At 39.6% G+C, this 22,723-nt stretch overlaps 1 protein-coding gene across 15 annotated transcripts in view; it reads left to right on the top strand.

Annotated features, from left to right (window-relative positions):
- Nrg1 (neuregulin 1) overlaps positions 1–22,723 on the top strand; it is a 201,326-nt gene that overhangs the window by 69,123 nt on the left and 109,480 nt on the right. For 3 of the 15 annotated variants that reach the window (XM_052751971.1, XM_052751972.1, XM_052751966.1), the window contains exon 1: positions 19,063–20,431. The exons of 8 other annotated variants lie outside the window; for them this stretch is intronic. In XM_052751971.1, the coding sequence (XP_052607931.1) occupies positions 19,765–20,431 (667 nt within the window). In that variant the 5' untranslated portion in view covers positions 19,063–19,764. Of the gene's footprint in view, positions 1–18,853; positions 20,432–22,723 lie in introns of those variants that run through there. 4 more of the 15 variants (XM_052751961.1, XM_052751960.1, XM_052751967.1 and 1 more) reach the window with 3 other exon arrangements.

The raw sequence follows: 22,723 nt of genomic DNA, 5'->3' as shown, positions 1-22,723 counted from the left end.
CAGGGAAGTGCAAAGGTCAATTGTGCCTAATGGTGCCGATCTTGTGTCATGACACCCAGTCATGATATAAACTAGACAAAGGGTGGAGATTTTTAAGTCAATGGTTTAGAAAAAATAATATTGTTTAAGAGAAGTCATTTGTGAGGTATCATTTGAACGGAAATATTAAGTAATGATATTTGTCATCTTTAAAAAGAGTAGTTTATTATACTGTATATAAATCTCAGTTCAGTCAAGTGTCTGTCTTACATCATTTATGTAAGACATAATCAGAATTATTTTACATAAATATTTTTCACAAAGAATTTGCATAAAGAGAATTAGCTTATATAAATTAGAATCCTGAAATTTACTTCACTTTTACGATGATAGTCCATAATTTACCATTAAAAGTAAAATACTAATCAGAGGTGATGGAGATAACACACAGGACCTGGGGTCTTGAAAGCAGTTTGAGAATTTAGAAATTTCACTAGAAGCTTTTAGGGGAGCATAATCACAGTGTCATAAGTTGAATTGCTGTTGATTGTGCAAAACTTACACCAAAGACATAGGTGACTTACAGAGACATACTCAAGAAAATATTTATACTTAGGGTATATGAAAATGTATGGAAAGTTATCATTTCTTAGTCTTGTTTTCATTAAAAATTAAGACTTAGTTGGAAAAAAATAATTTCTAATGATTAGTCAATTGACCCAAGAGAAAGAGAAGGAGAAAAATTTGATACAATATGGTAAATTAAACAATGGAGGGGATCCATATGTTAAAATTAGATTACAAAATGTAGAAAGCCAAAATTTGCCTTTTTGATGATTTTTTTTCATCATTAAGAGCAATGACTAATTAATGAGAAGCCTGTATGTCATTTGGTCAAGTTTCACCTACAAATTTTCCATATGAGAAGTAAGATATATTAAGAAAAGAAATCTGCAAGGTGAAAATTTTAAGATCTTATTCTCTAATGTTCTATATCAATGCCATCATGCATTCAACCAGATCTAGCTATTTAGTCAACCTGTAAACATCCATATCCTTCACAAATCATGTATCTTTGAGAGCAGAACAGATTTTTATCATAACATTTATTTAAAATTCATATGCTACAAAGCTAGAAATTGATAGCATTCTTCTCCACCCAAATGAAGCTGCAAAAACTTCATGTCCCACTATGTTGAAATGTACCATGAGCAATCCTCCTTGTTGGGCAGGATATATTTATGATTTAGGTGTGATATGAGGATAGTAAGAAGAAGAACCTTGCACTTATCAAATAGAAAATTGTTCAAGTAGTCATAAAATAATTTTTGAGAAGTTTATACATGCCCCTTACTTGATCCAAATGGATTATTTCCTTCTGCTTTCTCCATGTCAGCTTCTGCAGTTCTCCAAAGCTCAAAAGCATCAGTGAGTCTTTGTTTGGACTTTCTTTAACTTAGTTATGAAAATATAAACCACAAAGTGTCCCTGGATATGTCTCAGGATGAGCTGATGTGAGGGAGAGAGAATTCCCTTATATGCAAATGTGATCGTGTGTGCAAGCTAGATAAAACTTTGTGAGAGACATGAGGATTCAAGGGTATACAGGAGTAATTCAGCTTCAGGTAAAAATGATTAAGATTGAAAAATATCATATTTAGTATAAAAAATAAAAAAAAGAAGCCCATTACTCTCTCTGTGTGTAAACAGATAGTATCAAAAAAACTTTCTGCTTATTCCTTCGAAGTTGAAGAACACTGGCTGTGAGTTTGGGTATAAAACTTACTGGAGAAATGTGCCAATAGAAGAGAGTCTTTGTGGAGAACTGGTTGGTGGTGCTATAAATACCCTCCCCAATGTGTAGTACCAGAACTGACCTCAGCATATTCTATTAAAATGGTGCTTTGAAATTGGGCGTGGGGGGGGAAATTGTCTCATCAAACCGTAAAAGTAAGAGGCTTCCAGCTGTTGTCCTAGGGTGTCCAGAACACCTCCCAACTTTGAACCATTCTCTTTTGGACCTATAACTCTTGTTTTAACTGGCCATTACCTACCAGAGTGTAAGCATCAATCCGCACACCAGAATGTAAGCTCCTGAAGAAGAATTTCGAGTATATTTTGTGGTTTCATTTACATAAAACTTCTGCTATGTCAATTCCCAGAAAGTACTAAATGGATGTAAAATACCAACAGTGAGTTAGTGAATAACATTGTTCAGTTCACGATCGTTTCTCAAATCACTCATCTATATAATGAAAGGAAAATTACTTTAATCTTAATTTATGGAAAGAACTCCATAGATATCTTAAAATCAGCATTTTGAACCATAACTCTGGCTTCGATAATGTTTTTAGAACATTTGTAACATTTTCAGAAATAATGTCACTCTGTTTACTTATCATTTACATTATTTCTAGTTTTTTTATCTAGATATTTTTGGTTTTTGAGGCTATACATTTGTTTTCATAGTGACTTTTAAGAAATTGTCCCCCTGTAGGGCTGTTACTAATTTGAGCTTGCATTAGCTGGTCGCTGTCCCTCTTTGTGGTGCTGAAGAAAAAAGTTGGTTGGGAGTGAGGGAATGGCCACAGTTATGACAGCAAAGTCGTTTTCTTTTGTTCTCACGAAAATACATAATAACAAATAATATAATAACAAATAACATAATACCAAGCCAGCAAAGACATCTTTTATTAAGTGTCTAGTACTTTTAACTGGCAACAGATACGATCAGTCTTGTTATTCAAATGAGGAAGAGAGAAACAGGCCCTAACAATTCAGTATTTGGCAAGGCTGTATAACAGACAGGGGCAGGAGTAGTACTCAGTCCTAGTTTTTCTGTGTTGTTCTTATCTGCATAGAGTAAAGGTAGAAGGTGGGTGATATACAGCTCTCCTGTATATCCAAAAGCCATGTAACATTGCAACTGCTTTTTAAAATGGCCTCCCTTAACTCCTCCATGAGATAAATGACTTGGACCAAACTAGTTCTATGAGTCAACATTCCTAAGTGAAGTCTAGGAACACATAAATACATTACCATAAATGTTTCTAATGTGTATTCAGACTCGAGAATTGTAGGCACCAATCTCCATTTGTTGGGTAGTTTAGAAGGAATACCTTCACTCTCTCCCCGCTTCTCACCTCTACACCTTTGGGTGGAGAATAATTGTTGAGCATGTTGTCATAGGTAATGTGTGCTTGCTGTATCACAAATGGACAGGTCTTTCAGAAGAAAGAATACAGCTAGAATTGGTTACACAGCCTCTCTTTTTGTTTGGGAGGAAGCAGAATTCAATGATAACTTTATGTTTCATCTTAAAGACCAACACAGGGTTATTTTGCTTTAAGAATCCTTGCAATTGCTTGTCAAGGGTTGAGACCCGGTGAGATCTCTCCTTTTCATATTGGCATGTGTCATCCTTGTTCAAAATTATTATAAAAAAGAAAAGAATCTCCATAGTAAGTTTTCATTTTTTTCACGCATTTAAATTGATTTATTTTACTAGTTTTTATAGGTTGTTTTTTTTTTCTCTCAGCTAAATAGAATTTCAATCTGTGGTATTGTTAACAGTTAAAGCATGGGGCCTTTTGTTGTGCTGTGGTGTAAATTCCAAGTGACTGACAGTGATTAAACAGGAAATGAAATTTGAATGGCTGTATCTCAAAATCTACTTAAAGCCTTGACAGGTATCTGTCTGTAGCAATATATCAGTTTGAACTCATGCAGAATAAGAAACTGTTGCTTTCTGTAGCTGGGTTTCCTTTTCTTGTAGCTCAAAGAGGACAACAGCAGTTTTTCTTTGATCTCTAAAAATGTAGTGTGGGTTTCTAAACAGAGTGGCCCACATACAGTCACAATCAATTATGCCTGACTTTGGGCATCATGTATGTCTCAATGCCAGTTATAATTCCAAGGGTGTCTAAAGATACTGTCGTAACATTTAGAAAAGAATGTCTGATTATAATTTTAAGAACAAGGAAGATAAGGCATGGAGCATTAATTGAGCGTGCAGCTCCTCTTTGCACATTGACTGAAAAGCTTGGTGATCACAGCAGTGATCTCAGGCCTCCCTCCAACCCCAAGGCTCTTACTTTTTAGCATTTGTTATTACTTAGCTATTTTATTTGGCAGAGATCCCTTCTATCTCATCTTCTAATGCACTGGCAAGATTCCTATTGACAATAGCTTCGAGCCTAGTACGGCTAGGGTAAGCTGCATAGCCGAACTTTCTAGCCTCTGCATCCTTATAAATAATGCATCTGCTTTCCTGTAACTACATGAACCTTCAGACTTTAGTAGGCCTTTCTTTGTTAGTCAGGGTAGAAGAGTTGGGAGATGAGCAGTAGAGGAAATAGTTGTAGGCAGTTATTAATCACTGATTAGCACCCGACTTCCATGATACATGTATTCATCACAGGCTTCATGCTAATGGGATGCTTGTGATATTTATCATCAACATAAACAAGGTATGTAAAAAGGATGTCTGCTGACTAACTAAATGGCCAGCTCTACATAGGCAGCCCTGAAAATGTTAGCCTAGGACCCTATGACAATCTAATGGCCATAACTGCACCCAATTTACTTTGCAGTTTAAAAACTTCCCTTTAAAACAAAACAAAACAATAACAACAAAAAAACCTACAAAAAACGTTCCTTTAGTTTGTGAGGAAGATACTAAATTTGGGGTAGCCTTAAACTTAAAATAGCCTTCCTGCCTCAGTCTCTGACTTTCTGGCAATTACAGATAGGAGACCACCATACCTGGTTCAGAATTTATATGAAACTAGTATGTTGCCTTAACAAGAATGGGACTGAGTAGACTTCAAACATGTATATTGGCACCACTGTTCTCTAAGTTTTTAATTCACCAAACACATAACAAAATGGAATAATGGAATAATGCTTTATTTTATTTACTCTAACCACCACAATCAGCCTTGTCACTTTTCTTTTTTTCAATAATCCTTTTAGTTTTTTGTTTTTTTTTTTTTTTTTTTTTGGTTTTCCGAGACAGGGTTTCTCTGTGTAGCTTTGCGCCTTTCCTGGAACTCACTTGGTAGCCCAGGCTGGCCTCGAACTCACAGAGATCCGCCTGGCTCTGCCTCCCGAGTGCTGGGATTATAGGCGTGCGCCACCACCGCCTGGCTCCTTTTAGTTTTTGATATGATAATATAGCCACATCATTTCTCCCTCCCCTCTCTTCTCTCCAAAACCTCCCATGAACCCCTGCCTTGTACTGTTACAGGGTTGGCCCTGAAAACATATTCATACAACTAACTGTATATGGATAGAACAGGTTATATTTTTATATTTAGAAACACACACACACACATAACTATCAGGTTTTCAGATAATTAAGCTGCCATCATATTTCTCCCATAGCCAAATCTGTTTTGGTGGGTGTTTTGTTGGATGGTTACTGGGAATCGAAACAGATGGATTACATTGCTCTGTCTGTGTTCTTCCAGTTCCACTGACAGTCTTTTGCTGAGCCATGATCCTGTCTGGGACTGAATCTTTGCATTCTTCTTCTATCACTAGTCAAAACAAACCATTATCAGAAGAAAACATTTTCCTCACCGGCTCCTAAGTGAAGGGAATTCTCAGATGTTCAAACATGCATATACAATAAACAGTGTTTCCTGACAAGCTCATTAAGGAAAAAAAATTAGTGTCAGCTACACAAAGTAGAATCCATTGTAAGCCACATAAGCCTCTGACTGTCACTTCCAACTTGCCAATGTGCCAGGCTAAGATTAAGAAAGCTGTATCTTTCATTCGGATGGAATCACCCTGAGAAGCAGTTAATTTTCTTCCATCTCCTCTTAGTCTTGAATGAAGCCTGATTCTACTAGGCACTTGCTGAAATAATCATTGAGTGAACAGATAAATGAATGAATGAGCAAATGAATGAGTTAATGAATGAATAGCTTCTTTTTTGTTTTTTTGGGTTTTTCGAGACAGGGTTTCTCCGATAGTTTTGATGCCTGTCCTGGATCTCACTCTGTAGACCAGGCTGGCCTCAAACTCATAGAGATGTACCTGACTCTGCCTCCCAAGTGCTGAGATTAAAGGCATGCACCACCACCACCCGGTGAATGAATATCTTCTAAAAGTAGTGATGACAACATCAACCTAGAAAGTATCTGAGAAAACATGGAAAAAGCATGCATTTAAGAAAATTAATGGAAAAGTCTAAAGCCCTACAGGCATTAACTGAAGACCAAATCCTGAAGTTTAATCTGAGAAATTTCTAACTTCGTATATTTGTCCAGTGTATTCATATACTGATTCAATTTTGTTGAGGAACACTGAGAAATTTAATTTTTCTGCCAAGTCCTCAGTTTATGGCTCCACTTGTTGATGTCAGAAAAAGCATTCAAGGGAAGGGCCTCACACTGTTCAGTGTGGAATTATTTTGGTTCATGTACTTACTGGCAGTATCATTTAAATGAGTTGCTTTTATCATGACCAGAATAAGCCACATAGGACAATTAAGTAGATGCCTAGTGGTAGAAATGAAGTCCTTATGTTTGGAATGGGCACTGCACTGCACAGAGAAGTTCATCTGACCAGGGCGGCAGTTACACATTTGTGATCATGTACATTCTTAGCATCAAGTCTGTTCTTGTGCCCCTATCCTTACTGAAGTCATTATATATATATATATCTCCAACTTAAAGTTAGATCTTAGCACTCCACAACGAGACACATCTTGTGCAATTAATGGTTGTTTTGTGAAAGCATTCTTGCATGGGTTCATTTCATATGGCGTAAAATATTTGTTTAGTAGGGGAATAGATCTCTGATGTAAGAATAGGCCTGGATCTCAGAGTCATGGCTTCCTAGCTATGTGGTCTTTGTATCCTCTCAAACCCTTGTTGTTTACATCTGTAAAGTGGAAATGATAATACTTACTCTACAGGCTGACTGAGATAATATTAAGGACTGGTGTATATTTTCTACTTAGTATAATATGTGGCCTACTTGTTTTCAGTTGGCTTCTTCTTCAACCCTCTAAGATGAATCTTGCCATACTTTGAATTATGCTGTCTCTCTCCTTTTACATAGGAGGAAAAGAGATTAATTAATATAATGAATATTCTTTTAACTTCCTATAGCTATGTAGGTGTAATTCTGAACGGTGTTATTTAATAAGAAACACAGAGCCAAATGCAGAGTTAAAAGCCCCAGAGGTCAGAGCAGCAGCCAAGAGCTAAGACCAAGACCGCCTTCTTACCACTCGCTGTCGCTGTCGTCCTTCCCCTCAGAAAGAGACCTACTTCCTGTCTTTTTATTGACTTTCTGTTCTGCCTTCTTATTGGTTGTAAACCCAACCACATGACCTCCTCATCACTGCCTGTCTATACAGACCTCCAGGTCTCTATGGTTGGTACTGAGATTAAAGGCGTGTGTCTCCATGCTGGCTGTATCCTTGAACACACAGAGATCTGCCTGTCATGTGATCGGGATTAAGGGCATGTGCTACCACTGCCAGACTTCTTCTAAATGGCTTGCTATTAGCTCTGACCCCCAGGCAACTTTATTTATTAACATACATATAAAATCACATTTTAGCACAAATAAAATATCATCATATAGCCATACACAGCCCAACACAACGCCTGCTATATAACCAGCCATTTGCTAAACATGCAGCTCATGGGCCACTCAGTCAATGCACATTCATCTCACTGCTTTGGAAATGGTAGCTATTTTTATTGCATGCAATCTATGACCTTAAAATTTGAAATTTGCTTTTGGAAATCAGGTTATCCTAAGGTTCCCCAATTTTTCTCCCTGCTGACTTACAAAAAGAAAATCATTTTAAGTACTGAGTTTCCAATTTCTTAATTAGTTGCTGAATGTTGGCTAAATTACAGAAATGCCATTTCAGACTGAGTTGGAAAACTCAAGCATCTAGCCTCGATTTTCTGGTGTTTTTGTTCTCATTCAGCACTTTCATTTATTCTTCCCTAGCTGTTGGTTATTGTAAAAATCACCTGTCCCCTGGAGGATGCCTACTTCTACTCATGAGATGACTATAGTTGTTTGTGCTCTTAAAAAGTATTCCAATGGCTCTGCTTGCTGTGTGATTTACCGAGTGTCTAGAAACTTTGGAAACATGGGTGATTGCTAACATTTTCCTCTGTATCTTCTTGGTGATCAGGATATGAATGAATAACAGCAGCTTAACTTTGATAGACTATGATGGTTCCCAACCCTAGTTTTTGCCTTTGAATCTTTGATGGAGATAAAGGAGAAGGATGGGGTCCAGTTGTGCACAGAGACCATTTAGATGCCTTTAGTACCAGAGGGTACATAACAGTAGACACTTAGAAAGACACAGATGAAAAGTGAGTGATCTAAATTCAGGAACTTAACCTGCATTGAGGAGATTTAACCTGGAGACAGGTAAGTGACTTACCTGAACTCCAGTGAGTAAATCATGGCAAAGCTGTGGGGAAGATTTTGAGAAATACTTTGAAAGATTGATGTGTTACTTTAGAAGCCTATGTAGACACGCTTTGAACCACTTAATTTAAACTCTTCCTTTCTCATGGGAGGTGTATAAAGACAGAAAAGAAGCCTATGGTTGGGGCTTTCTGCACTGTGGTGCTACATAAAAAAAAAAAAATAGTCCTTTTTCTGCTACCTTATGTCACCATGAATGCCTCTTGCTGTCAGTGATATGGTTTAGTTGAATATAGATGTGTTAGAGGGGCCTGTACAACATTGCACATTTTTAATAATTTATGTAATATCTGAGAGCACAACTGGGTAGCAATCACAGCTGGATAGAGGGCCCTGTGGCCTGTAGTGTTTGTTGACCAGCTGGCTGCTAGAAAAGGCCTGTTTGAGAAGGAATGGTCGGAATAATCCCACTTCCTTCGCAGGAGCTTGCCATCCATTTCTTCTGGTTTTGTCACTAGTGTGAACTTAATGTTTTCCCTGCTCACCTTGTTCATCGGTATTTGAGTTCCCCCGGAATTGAAATGCTGGGTTTTGGAAAGTCCCTTCTCAATAAATATTTGGTACTGGGGGTGAAGTTCCAGAAGAAGCTCCTAATAATACGACAATGAGTGGTTTGTCATATACTTCTTTGCCATTAAAAAATGGTCCAAGTAATGTGAATCTATATTTTTTAATATATCATTTTAGAATTAGGGAAGGGGAAGGTGGCAGAGGTGTAATGGGGGGAAGGAAAGTGGCTTGTTGTAACTTGCTCAATGTGGAGTTGGTAGAATATTTTGTTTCTTTGACATAAGTCTGTGAGTTTTAATAATCAAAGTGTTGGATTTTCTGTGATATAGTGTGGACAAAAACTACCATGAGAATAATGTTTTTAAGGGCCCTAGTATTTCATTACTGATATTTGAATGAATTAGGCATTAATCCAATTATTTGGATTTTATCACTAACATTTTCTATATTTGCTCTATGCAATGTATCTATCCAACAACATTTTTATATTTTGCAAATCATATATATAGGACATTTTTTTTTATCCCAAATGCCCCAGTGTGCATGGTAAGTATTTCACCTCACATTCTTAGGAAGAATATATAAATATGTAAGCTGTGGGTTACATAAGGAAAGAGAATATATTCTTCTTAAATACACTGCCATATCTGAGGTTTTCAGACCATCATATTTCAGAGTAAGTCAGTCATCAGATGTGTCTTTTTCCTGCCCTTCTGACCCCTTCCCTATGTAGTCTGTCCATTCTCCAAGTTAAAAGAAGATGTGACCTAGTCCATTTCTCAGATATGGATAATTCTAGGTAGACCCAGTGTGGTTTTGACCTACTGTGTGTGACTGTTCTGAGGTGACAATCTTCTCTCCCAAAGTCACATTCCTTTGGAGTACTTTCCCTTTTATAAGGACAGTGAGTTATAATGTTCCCATCCATTAGTGATTTCTAATTTCCAGCCTGTCCTCAAGGAGAGTTCTTTGGGTTCTACAGCTCATACCTTCTGTAACTCCATAGTTTATAAAATACTGTTGAGAGCCAGGGTCTAAATAGGAATTCCCAACCTCTGAGTTTCTGAGAAAGGAAGTTGTGCCCACATGGTGTCATGTGGGCATTCCATAGCAATCTCTGATATAGAAGCAATTCTTGTGAAGGGTCAAGCAGATTTTCTTTTTAAAAACTGGCATTGAATTGTGCTATTGTGGTAGACTTGGTAGGCTAAGGCTGACTCTGAAATTGATCTCCATAAGATAGTAGGCAGACAATTTAGATGCCTGAGAACTTATTTTTCTTGCACAAAATAAAATAAAATAAAATTGATGAGCAAGCTCCAACTTCCGTTAGTGAAACATTTCAATTTAATTAGGATTGAGATTACAGGGGCACTTTGTAATAAATCTCCGTCTTTCCATTCCCAATAACTTCTGAAACAAAAAAGAAATCATTCTCAAACAGGCCTGATTCTAGCAATCTTATATTACGTTTAAGAGAAGACCTTGAGGTCAAATCAGAAGGAATTTTATCTCATGACTTTCAAATTCATACTTCCTAAAATAATAAAAATTGGAAGACCAAAGGGAAAATTTCTACCTCCTTGGACGGAGGAGCAGCAATAAAGGATGAAGCTGGCATGTCCTTTAAAATGGATATTTTAAACTTCTATGCCCATCACAATGCTGTGACCTTACAAGAGCAAGGCTGCCAGTTGGGTGACTCACTCAGAATGCAGAATGGGTTCTGGAAGCTACATGTGTCTTTTAGTTCCCCTCCCCATTGGTGCAGCTTTACATTCTTGTTTGAATCAGCAACAGAGAGAGGAGGACCTATGGCGACTTTAATTGAACTATAAGCTATAAAAGAGGTTTTTTCCCCCTTTGTCTTGTGTCTTTCATCTTTAGAAATACAGATCATTTTAAAAAGTGAAACACTAATTTCCTCCCCATGCTTCCTCTATTCCAGACACAGCACGCATTTCTTACATGCACAGGTTTTTGTGAAGTTGCATGGTCGTCTGGGTAGCTGGTTTTGGGTAACTCATGACTCCCTCCCACTGCTTCTGTTTTAAGCAAAGATCAAATGAGCATACATTTCCATAGCCTCGACTGTAAATGAGATGCTGTGCTACATGCTAGCTGATTCTGGGTTGGTTTAGCAGTCATTTAACAGAGTGAAATACCAGCAGAACTTTGTGTCATTTTTATTTTATTTTTATTTTTTATTTACTTTTTATTTTTGACATTTTTTGGGGGACAGGTTTCTCTATGTAACCCTGACTGTTCTAGAAGTCACTATGCAGGCCAAGCTGGCCTTAAACTCACTGAGATCTGCCTGTCTCTGCCTCTCAAGTGTTGGGATTAAAGGTGAGCACCACCATACCTGGCTGGCTTGTTTTTTGTTTTTTTGAGGCAGGGTCTTGCTATATGGCCAAGGGTAGCCTCAAATCATTATGCAGTCCAGGGTTTTTTTGTGTTCGAGTATGCATGTGTGTTATATGTGTGAGAGCCCCTGGAGTTGGAGTTACAGGCAGTTGTGTTGGGAATTGAACTTGGAATTCGAGTTAAGAGCAGTACGTGCTCTTAACTTCTGAGCCATCTCTCCAGCCCCCTGTATCAGCTGAACTTTAGACAAATTATTAGTGCCTGTGTATAAGTAAAATTCAATTACTTCCAGGTTTGAGAATTTTCCAAACTTGAATTAAGATGACATTAGTTACAAGAGGTATTTTCTTCTTATTTTTAACCAAAATTTCTTCAACTACACTAATACATATTCTGTATTATATTGTTGAGTAAGATTGCACACACACACACACACACACACACACACACACACAAACAAACACACACTTTTATATATACTTAAAAGCCAAGCTGCCTCTTAATGTTTTTGTTACATTTGCCCTAAGACTCAAGAGGGAAGACCAGACAGAAAATCTCTATTAGCTAAGCCTCCTCATGCCTGCAGCTTGAGAGAAGTTAGCAACAAAACCAAAGTGAGAGATTTGTGCTTACAGTGACTAAGTCAATGTATATATATGACCAGCCACAAAGCCTCAGGGGATAGAGAGACTTCCTTTAGGTTTTCCTTCTTTCCATCATAAACAGGCTCCCTCCTCCCACCCCTTTAACAGTATTTGATTTTACTCACTCAGGTAAATCTCTATAGGGAGTACCTGTCTCTTGGAACATGTTTTCTCCCCACGGTTTATATATCCCTCCTTAAGATAGTGCTCCTTGTCTATCCATGTATTGAACAAATACCTCTTACATGCTTCCATGCACCATGCCTGTTCTAGGTGCTAGGAAAATAGTGGAAACACACAGGGATACTTGTTGTATAACTTACATTCTGGAGGTGAGTACATTTGATTAAAAACCAAACTACAGGAATTACAACAAAGTCAGGCAAGATAGCTGCCACTTTCCTATGCTCGTATTTCTTGAATGCTCTAAATAGGGAAATGGGATGGAATTAAACAGTGAGACATAATATTTCAGTAATGTAAAATGGTATAGAATAAACCTTTCCTCATAAAAATTATTTTAAACTGATTGTCTCAACGATGTGTTCATTCCTTAGCTCATTCATTGTATTTTTGAAGTCCAAAGCATGAAGTATAAATTGTAAGATACTTAATGCTGCAAACCCACTCTCCCCATGGTACCCTTCTTCTTTCTTTCTTCCTGCACTTGGGATTGAACTATGGACTTACCCATGCTAGGCAAACACTCTACCTTGAAGCTGAATCCTTAGCTTTTGCATTATATACTGATCCTTTATGGAGGAAAGGCAATCTATATATTAAAAGTTGTATTACTTTAGCTAACAGCAATCCTAGGTATAAATAATGTGATGGCCCTTTAAAATTAAATACTAGAGAAGTTGAAACTGTGATGAGTTTTTCACTGAGTGGAAAGCCGCATTGGATCAATTTAACCATTTAAGAGAGGATGGACTCAATTGCACTCATATTTTGTAGTCATTACTTCCACTGAGATCCAAAACATATTCATTGTAATGTCAAAAGAGAATGATATAAGATCAAAATAAGATGCACATTAAAGAAATTATGTGTAGATAAAATGATAATTATTCATTTTCAATGATGAATATAGTTTGAATTATCTCACTGTACTACATAAATATGTACAATTATCATTTAAAATAGCAAATTTGAAATTTTTCCAACCTCTGGAAGTGGATTTGTATTTAACTATGCACTTCACTTATGGGGAATGCAACATCAACACTCTATAAAAAAGGCAAAAGCTTATTATAACTATCATATATAACCAAAAGAACTCTCCAAATGACTTCACATTCCAGGCTATCTACTTGAATTGCATATGAAGGACAAATGGACCAGAGTAAAATTGATCATCATGTTCCAAATTGAGCACAGAGAAGTCCAGGCAATCAATATGAATATGTGGCACCTCACAAAAATAGTTTAAAGAATTCAGTACAATTTTCTTCTCCAAGACTATTCCAGTGGGTAAGAAAGAGGAAAGCATGGTGTCTTGATGTCTCTTCCAAGGGGGTGTAGCATCCCTGTGCCATGGCAGAAATGGCTTTCTATTGGCCCTCATTTGTCCTGTGAGTGATCATGAAACAGCATGCAGGTTTGATTTGCTTCATCAGGGAACTTTCCATTGGGGAGAGAGGTTTCCTGGACAAAGAACTAAATATGCATTTGTCCAACTCTTCTGTTAACTTTGGTAGGATCTATGATGGCTGGTAATCACTAGGATAGGCTCAGTTCACTTAAGACATATTTTGGGACAATTAGAAAAATTTATGAGGAAGTATGTGATCTGGACATTAAAGACCAGAAAGATGGAAGGGAATGCACGGGACAGTCTAGACAGAGAGATATTAAATGCCTGCCAGTTTATTTGAGGAAGTGAAGTCTATGGAGTTCAATCTCAAATAGAAATGAAAATGAAACAAAATATAGAAGTTGAATGGATCACAGCTCTAACTTTTTATTTATTTATTTATTTGTTTGTTTGTTTGTTTGTTTGTTTGTTTGTTTTTCAAGACAGGGTTTCTGTGTAGCCCTGGAACTTGCTGTGTAGACCAGGCTGGCCTCGAACTCACAGAGATTCACCTGCCTCTGCCTCCCAAGTGCTGAGATTAAAGGCATGTGCCACCACTGCCTGCCAACAACTCTACTTTTAAGCAGTTATTAGTCACTTTTACCTTAGAGGAAATTATATTATTTATCTCCATGTGTGTGATACAATTGAATAATAACACATGACTGAAAAGTGTCCAAGAAATGATCATGTCAAAAAAATCCATTTGAAGCCATGTGAAATATGATACACATGCCTATAATCCCTGATCTTGAGAAGCTGGGGCAGGAGGACTTCTGCAGATTTGGAGTCACACTGATATATATGATGAATTCTAGGTGAGCCTGGGCTACTCAAAGAGAATGTCACAAAAGGAAAAATAAATAAATAATAAAATCCCATGATTTGGGGAAGTATGAGAAGCTCCATGTAGACAGAGGGATGGTTTAGTTTGACGAAGACTTTTGGGCGTTTGTGTTCTGATAAAACAGCCAATGTATAAAGCTTCATTTGGGCCCATGAGCTTTCTTTTAACACAAGTGAGTGGCTTCACATTTCATTAACAAATATATGATTTACCACTTACACATATAATTATCTCAAAATGATATTTCTGTTGTCACCATTCTATATTATATAGCATGAAGTAAATTTCTCTCTTTTTTTTTAACTGTAAAATTTAGAAGAATGGGTAAAGTTTTTCAAAGGGACAAATAAAGAAAACAAGTTTGGGTTATATGGTCAAAAGCAAAATGACATTTGTCAACCCCTTTCATCTGCTGAAGCTAGTCTACTTCCTATAATAAAATAAGTGAAATTAATGCAGAATCAAATAGTATAACTTATAGTGAATTCACAATGGCATTTGATGTTGTTTGGTTTTAGTGGTGGCAATTGAACTGGGGGGCACTGGGGACACATGCAGGCTAGGCAAGCATGTTCTCACTGAGTTACAGCCCTAACATTTTCATTGGTAATGTAGTGGAATAATTTCTTCATTGATGCTGGCTTAGAAGGAAACTAGAATATCTGAAAACTGGATCCAAAGTGCATGCATGTTTGACTTGGTTCTGCCAAATCCATTCTGCGTTCCACGACTCCTCTTTCCCCTGGTTTAGCTTCTAGCACTGCCTTCCTGCCTTGAAGTGGTTGGTGGGTTGCGGCAGCAGATATTTTATCCCTCTCCATTAAGATTTATTACTACCGCTCTGAGTCTGGGCTGGCACCATGACTACTTAACAACTAAGAATAATGATAATAGCTTGTGCAACTCCCATAACAAGAGTAGTAGCTTGAGCTTCCTGTCTCTGGGGATAGACAGCTCTCATCAACAGCTAACTTGCCATGAGAAACTCAAGCCATGTGGAGAAGCCCCGTGCTGGTTTGTACTTTGACACCCTGTGGTGCTCCCAGCTGATGTCTGGTTTCATGTGTGAGCCACCTTGCCTGCTTCAGCCTCATTGTGCCTTGAGCTGACTGCAGCCCCAGTTGGTGTCAAACAGAGCAGAAGAACCACCCAGCCGAACCCAGTCAACCTGCAACCTCATGGTGGTGGTTGTAAAGCTATTTCAAGACAGTTGGTTTCACAGCAGTACATAATTGAAATATCTTCCCCAGAAGAGTCCTGGAACTGAGGCCCTAGAAGAAGAACTAATTTGAACTATAAATAGATAATCTTTGAATTGCTACGTCTAATCCTTATAACTAGTTTTTGAAAGTCACTCAGCAAGACTTAAGAAGGTTTTTATTTTAGAAACTGGGTACATTTAAGTTTTCTTGCATTAAAGTGTATTTTATTTATTGATTTATAGTCTAGTTCCCTTATTCTCCCATTGAACTGATATACAAAAAATACATAATATATATATTTTTTAAAGGAGCATTTTTTTTTCATTGGAAATAGCATGGGTCTGGCCGTCTCAAAAACTCAGCCCTATCATTTAATAGTTAGTGTCTGGCTACATTACCTGAGTTACCTGTCTCTATTTTTAAGGTAAATGGACTTTAAAGGATGAGAGAACCTCAGACATAATGTATATTATGATCTTGAGAGTTCCTGGCACATAGGTGGAGCTCAATAAACATAGTTTTTATTGTTATGAAGGAGGTGGTAATTACAGAGTTTTAAAAAAGCAGTGAGATTTTTGTCTCATTTCATGTTTCTAAGAGCACATGGAAATGGGTGTTCCTGGGTTTCATTAAAGTGGCATTTACAGGGTTAATGATGGTATGCCCTTAAAGCTCTTCCTATAAACACCTATGTTGCATACTAAGAAAGCTCTGATCATAGCCCTGTAGTCACTGGCTTCCTTACACTTTTATTGCTGCAGAGGATTTGATGGAAGGATAAAGCAGCTCCTGGTCCCCAGGGGAGAAGTAATGGAGAATTCCTTTTATTCTTCATTTCTATTCTCCCTTTCCCAATTCCACTCACTTTCTAATTTAGTAGAAAAAAACAAAACAAAACAGTTTTATAGGAAGCTGGATTTCTGCAAGCTAATCTTAGGAGCAATGAGCCACAAAGTTCACATAATGTACATTCACGGAGGAAACATGTATCCTAAAGTCTGAGTTGTGCAGTCTGACCCAAAGGGTAGTTGTTGGGACAGTCCTATAAGTATCTCTGGTGTTTTGTCCTAGCCTGTGGGTAACAAGATCCCTTTTTTTGTAAGTGACAAGAGTTTTTAATAGGACAACCGGATATCAGCCAGCCACCTTTGCTGTGATTAAGCTTCATATGACAACCAGAGACTGAGCCAGCAATCTTTTCTGTGACTATGGTAATTGCCATCGGTGCCAGTGATGAAGGAGCTGTGGGTTATGTCTTTGGTGTCCCCTCTACACCTGTCAGACTTGAAGTTACCTGATGCCTTCCAGGCTTTGAAATTTAAATGACCTTGGCTGTGGATAAGCTTCAGTTCAGTACTTGAATGTAAGGTTTGAAACCATCAAGTCTTACTAGACAGGGTAATCCTGGAAGGAATTATAATAATTGAGTATATTAGTTCACTATTTGTATTGGAATACTTACATGAATATTGGTAATTAGAATCTTAAGTTGTAAGTGCTTTAGTAGGGATTTCTTACACTATAAAATTTCATGTCCATCCTCAGAATCTTTGTTAAGAAAACTCTCATTTCTTTAAAACCAAGTAGATGAAGCCAGAAAATAATCATGTGAACAATTTCAAAATATTGGTCACTGGTTGTGTAGAGGTGAACTCACCATGACTCATTTTGCCTGTGAGCTTATCATAATCTTGGTTACAATTATGCAAATTAGGTCAGGCTTTTTTTTGTTGTTGTTAGTGATAGGGCTGAAAACACAGTATAAGATAATAATATCCTTTGAATCATTCATAATTATTGAGTAATTTCATCTGGAAGGAAATGATAATATTCTTACCTCCTGGCATTTGAAAAGGCTCAAATGTATTTCAAAGCAGTAGACTCGTGCCATACAAAATAAAGTGTTTTTAGTGCAGATTTTCTTAAGACTTGAGCATTACCTTTCACTGCCCCGGGACTGTGTGTGATGGTTATGTAGTATAGATTTAGAGAGGGTTTTTAAGACTCCTATTGACATAGGTAAATAGAATGGTTCCTTGGAAACCATTCAGATGTCCAGGCTCAGTGAAGTGTGCCGTAAAGGATCAGATGCGCAGAACATGCACAGACATCCCACGAAATGTCCCCTGGAGCCCGTGCTCTCTCTTATGGACAGTGCTTTTCTTCCATTTCTTCAAGTCTTTCAAGGACCGGGCCAGAATAAAACCCAAAACTCAGCATGGAAGTTATTTGTAAATTAAAGCTACTGAAACCTAATCCACAAGGCACGCTCTTATAGAAAATTCTCAATACTCGCAGTGCGATGATAGCCAAGGACATGTGGTGTATATTACAGTGTCCAGGGAATTCAAGCCTCCTCTGCAGTGTGGAGACAACATGAAAGGATAATTTGAAAATGAAGCGGTAGCCCTTGCTCTTCTTACAGCGTCCTGTTTCTCTTACATGGACATTATTCTGACCTGCTCTGGATGGGATAAGGGAATTGCAAATGTAAAGAACAGAGAGAAACAGAGAAACGGGCTTTTTCCCTTCCCCTACACCCCCACACCCCACCCTGCCCCAACATGCACTCAGCATTTTGCACTGGGCATGGCAAAGTCTTAAACCTTACAGAAGGGGTGGGGAGGGGGTTGGCGGGGTGAAGCAGAGCTGTCCATGGTTAGAAAACAGTGTTCTAACTGCTGGTTGGAAATCAGGTAATAAGAGTCCTGTTAGTGAACAAAACTTATTAGAGGGCTGGCTAGGGAAGGAATGCTATCCCTCAGCAGCAGGCAGGAAGAAATTGCTGTTGAAAAGCTTACCTCTCTGGGGAGGAGTCGGGTAGCCGACTTTGCCAAGCCTCAGGTCTAACCCAGAAGGTCCCACCTCCACCCTCTACCCCCACCCCCACCCCCCCGTCCATCCCAGCATTGTTAGATTGCTAGCATCCATCGATCGCTGGCTTTTTCTGACCCCACAGTAGGTGAAGGAAAGAGAGCCAGCAAGACTGAGAGCAAGCAAGGTGGAGCGCAGGGGTGGGAAACTGGGGCCAGCTTTAGTAGAGGAAGAGAAAAAGGGGGTGGGGGCCAGGGAGACCCCGTTTAAACTGCTGCCCGGCAGCTTCTCTTTGCTCTGATGGCCTTTATTCCTTCTAATTGGATAAAATAGGAAGTCACTGGCAGTCCTGCGTGGCTGAGTGTCCTGTACTCATTATAGACCCGCCAGCAGTAGAGTGGGGACAGAGAGAGAGAGAGAGAGAGAGAGAGAGAGAGAGAGAGAGAGAGAGAGAGAGAGAGAGAGAGAGAGAGAGAGAGAGAGAGAGAGAGAGAATAAGGAGGAGGAGATGAGAGAGAGAGAGGAGAAAGAGTGTGAGAACATCTATTTAGGATGAGGAGAGAAGAAGAGAAAGAAACCATGAAGAAGGAAGACTGCAGAGGAAGAAAGTGACTGAGCGCAAGAAGGACAAAGAGGAGTGGTTGGGGGTGGGGGTGGAGGCAGGGCGGGGATGGGAGTTACCGCCCCTCCTGGCTCCCGCTGCCCTGGCTTCCCCGGGCAATGGTACTGTTTGCAGTGATGCTCAGAGGGCAGGCACCTGCTGCTCTGTAATGATTCAGCCCCTTTCAGCCGCCGCTGCTGCGTTAACACGACAGGATGCTGTTGCTACTGTCGCTGCTGCCTCTCCTGCCGCCGCCGCTGCTGCCGCCGCCGCCGCCGCCTCTGGTCTTGCTTTTGCTTTTACTTCTCCTGCATGACCGTTGTTTTCTTCCTCTAAGCGGGCACCAGCTTCAGACGCTTGAGGTGAGAAACATGCCTTTCAGTTTGGGATACTGGTTTACTTAACGAGCCAGGTACCCGCTCGCTTCCTATTTTAGTCCCCTGCTTTCTTGACCAACCGGGATGGTTTGGAGAAGCATTTGAAAGAACTGGAAAAGTGTCCCAGAAACAAGAGCTCAAGATATTTCGGTACACTTCTATTTCGTAGTTGCTAGAAGACCTTCTTCTTTTCTTTTTCTTTTCTTTTTCCTTTCCCTTGCCTCCTCCTGAGCTCTCTTGCTTTTGATAATGGCCTTGGACTTGGATACCTTATCGATTTTCCCCTCCAAGATGCTGTATCATTTGGTTGGGGGGGGCTCTGCATGGTAATGCACTGTGAGACAGGCCAGGCCTTCTGGAGGTGAGCCGATGGAGATTTATTCCCCAGACATGTCTGAGGTAGCTGGCGGGAGGTCCTCCAGCCCCTCCACTCAGTTGAGTGCAGACCCATCTCTGGACGGGCTTCCGGCCGAGGAGCACATGCCAGACACCCACACTGAAGACGGGAGAAGCCCTGGACTCCTGGGCCTGGCCGTGCCCTGCTGTGTGTGCCTGGAAGCTGAGCGCCTGAGAGGGTGCCTCAACTCAGAGAAGATCTGCATTATCCCCATTCTGGCTTGCCTAATCAGCCTCTGCCTCTGCATTGCCGGCCTAAAGTGGGTATTTGTGGACAAGATATTTGAATACGACTCTCCTACTCACCTTGACCCTGGGGGGTTAGGCCAGGACCCTGTTATTTCCTTGGATCCAAGTGCGGCCACAGCTGTTTTGGTGTCCTCTGAGGCATACACTTCACCTGTCTCTAGGGCTCTGTCTGAACCCGGGGTTCATGTTACAGTGCAAGTTGACAATGTTGCTGTGGCCTCTGAACCTTCAGCAGGACCAACCCGGAAGAATCGCCTGTCTGCTTTTCCTCCCTTACTCTCTACGGCACCACCTTTCCCTTCTCCAGCTCGGACCCCCGAGGTGAGAACACCCAAGTCAGCAACTCAGCCACAAACAACAGAAACTAATCTCCAAACTGCTCCTAAACTTTGTAAGTAGAGAGAGAGATGATGATGATGATGATGATGATGATGATGATGATGGATAACAGAAAAGGGTGGGTGGGAGCTTTGGAAGGTGTTCTCTAGAGGGTCAACTCTGTCCTTTGCTCTTGCATTTTTGACTGGGAGGTTTTGTTTGATGAATCATGTGATGGGGTGGGGGTGGGGGAACAACCATATAGACCCCTAGGATGAATCAGTTTTGTTTTTTTTTTTAACAGCAGCTCTGTGTAGCTAGATTAAGTCTGAGGCTGTCAATCAAAAACCACAAGCATCTTCATTCATGCTTTGGATTTATGCTAAATTCAATTTATTTGCAATAATTTTAGAAGTTAATGTCTGACCGTCCTTCATAGTCTAATAGGCATGTAACTTCTGTATGCCAATAGGTATTATTTGATATCCTCCCCCCTCCCCAGAGTTTCTTCCATTCTGTCTTCTTGTAGCTCCAAGGTGCCTGTCATCTCTCTCCAGGTCTTCCTCCTGCCTCTTCATCACGTCTCTGTACTTCTGAATTGTCATTGCTTGGTCCTGATACTGCAGCAAGCCTTGGGACACTGTGCTCCCTCCTCTGTCCTCAGACCCTTGCTCTACTGCACAGGTCACACTTTTGGTTACTGAGCACTTAGCAGAGTCAGTTTTCTTTTGCTCAAGACAGATTGCCATTCTCCACAAAGGGATTTTCCTAAATCAGTATTTGTCTTCTGTAATCAAATATTTCAATAGATTCCTTGCCAGTCATTAAAAACTACAGGGACAATTAACAAAGCTACCTTTATTATTATTATTATTATTATTATTATTATTATTATTATTATTATTATTAAGATGTGTCATTTAACCCATAGAGCTGCCACAGCCTGGTTGAATAACCTGTGACAGAAGAGACCTCACGCTATTAAAACGGTACAGAATGAAACCCTGGCGTGTGCACGAGGTCATTGCCTTAGCTTCATGATGGAAAGTTGAGAGCTATGAAGCCGTGGCTGGTCAGATTGTGCCAAATGTCAGCACGGAGCGTTGTCGGTTACAACACTGAGAGAAATGTTGTCAGTGTTTTCTGTTTCTGTTTTCTACCACTCTTTAGTTTTACCACTGAAGAGTTACTTGGTAGAAGAAAAGGAAGAGGTGAGAGAATTTGATTCTCATGAATGCATGTACAATATTTTAGTGTTAAGAAAAGCTGAAAGCACGGAACCTGTGATGAGCACCCCTTCAGGTTTCCCTCTGGACTCTAAGGAAGAATAAGACCTCCTCCAGACATTCATGTGAAGAATGAAGTTGTGCTGTGTGCTAGAGAAACTCAGAAAAAAAAAAAACTTGATAGATGCTTGTGATTCAAGATCTTTCGACGTGTTCCAGCTTGAGTGCAAAGGTTTCCCAAGGATGCCTGCTTTTTTTCAGGTGTAATTAGGAGAGCCTCCCATAAGCAGACAGCACTTTGCATCTTTATCAAATCCCTAAAGTATTGTTAAAGATCTGACAGACATCTCTGCCTTTGCTGCCTCTTCCCACCTGGCAAAGTGACCGGGAAATAATACCCAGATGAAATGACGGGCTATAAAAAGCATGTGCAGATCCTGCCGAGAGAGGCAGAATTCGCCACGCAGACAAGGTTACTTCTTTGTCTTTATTGTCTTCAACTGAAAGCTTCAGTTAAAATGTGCTGGCATAGGTTGACTTGGCCAGAAAAATTAAGGTAGCTCTTTGAAAAACTCTTCAGCCACATTGTAATTTTGTCATCTGATGGCCAGACAAAGAAACAGACAGCACACATCCCTGGCTAGGACCCCTTTAGAACTTTTGAGAAATTGATTTTGAAGGGAAATTTTACTAAGTGTTTTCATAGGCAATATATTTCTCTCTCTCTCTCTCTCTCTCTCTCTCTCTCTCTCTCTCTCTCTCTCTCTCTCTCTCTCTCTCTCTCCCCCCCTCTCCCTCCCTCCTAGTCAGGGCATTGATTTTTATGGCATTAGCAATAAGTAGGGAAGATTTACTGCTGCCTAAAAGCCTCACGGAGGAGGCTAGTTCTGGCCTGAGCGCAGCTGCAGTTTTCTCAAATGTGTCGGACGTAACGTCTGGAAAGCAGTTTTCATTTGAGAAGTTGGGGGGCGGACAGGTCATTAAAGCTCTAGACCTACGGGGTTGTCTATGTGAAAAACGTAACTTTTTTGGACTCGGCAGCTAAAAAAGCAAGATTTAACATCTGTGAGCTAAGGTGCAGTTGGTCCAGGCATATTTGTTTGCAGACTTGTAATGGGTTGCTTTTCTGTGTTTTTTTA

The sequence above is a fragment of the Peromyscus californicus genome, unplaced genomic scaffold (genome assembly GCF_007827085.1).
Source record: "Peromyscus californicus insignis strain IS unplaced genomic scaffold, ASM782708v3 Scaffold_23__1_contigs__length_62951481, whole genome shotgun sequence".
Lineage (NCBI taxonomy): Eukaryota > Metazoa > Chordata > Mammalia > Rodentia > Cricetidae > Peromyscus > Peromyscus californicus.
This window is presented reverse-complemented; position numbering and strand designations above follow the sequence as displayed.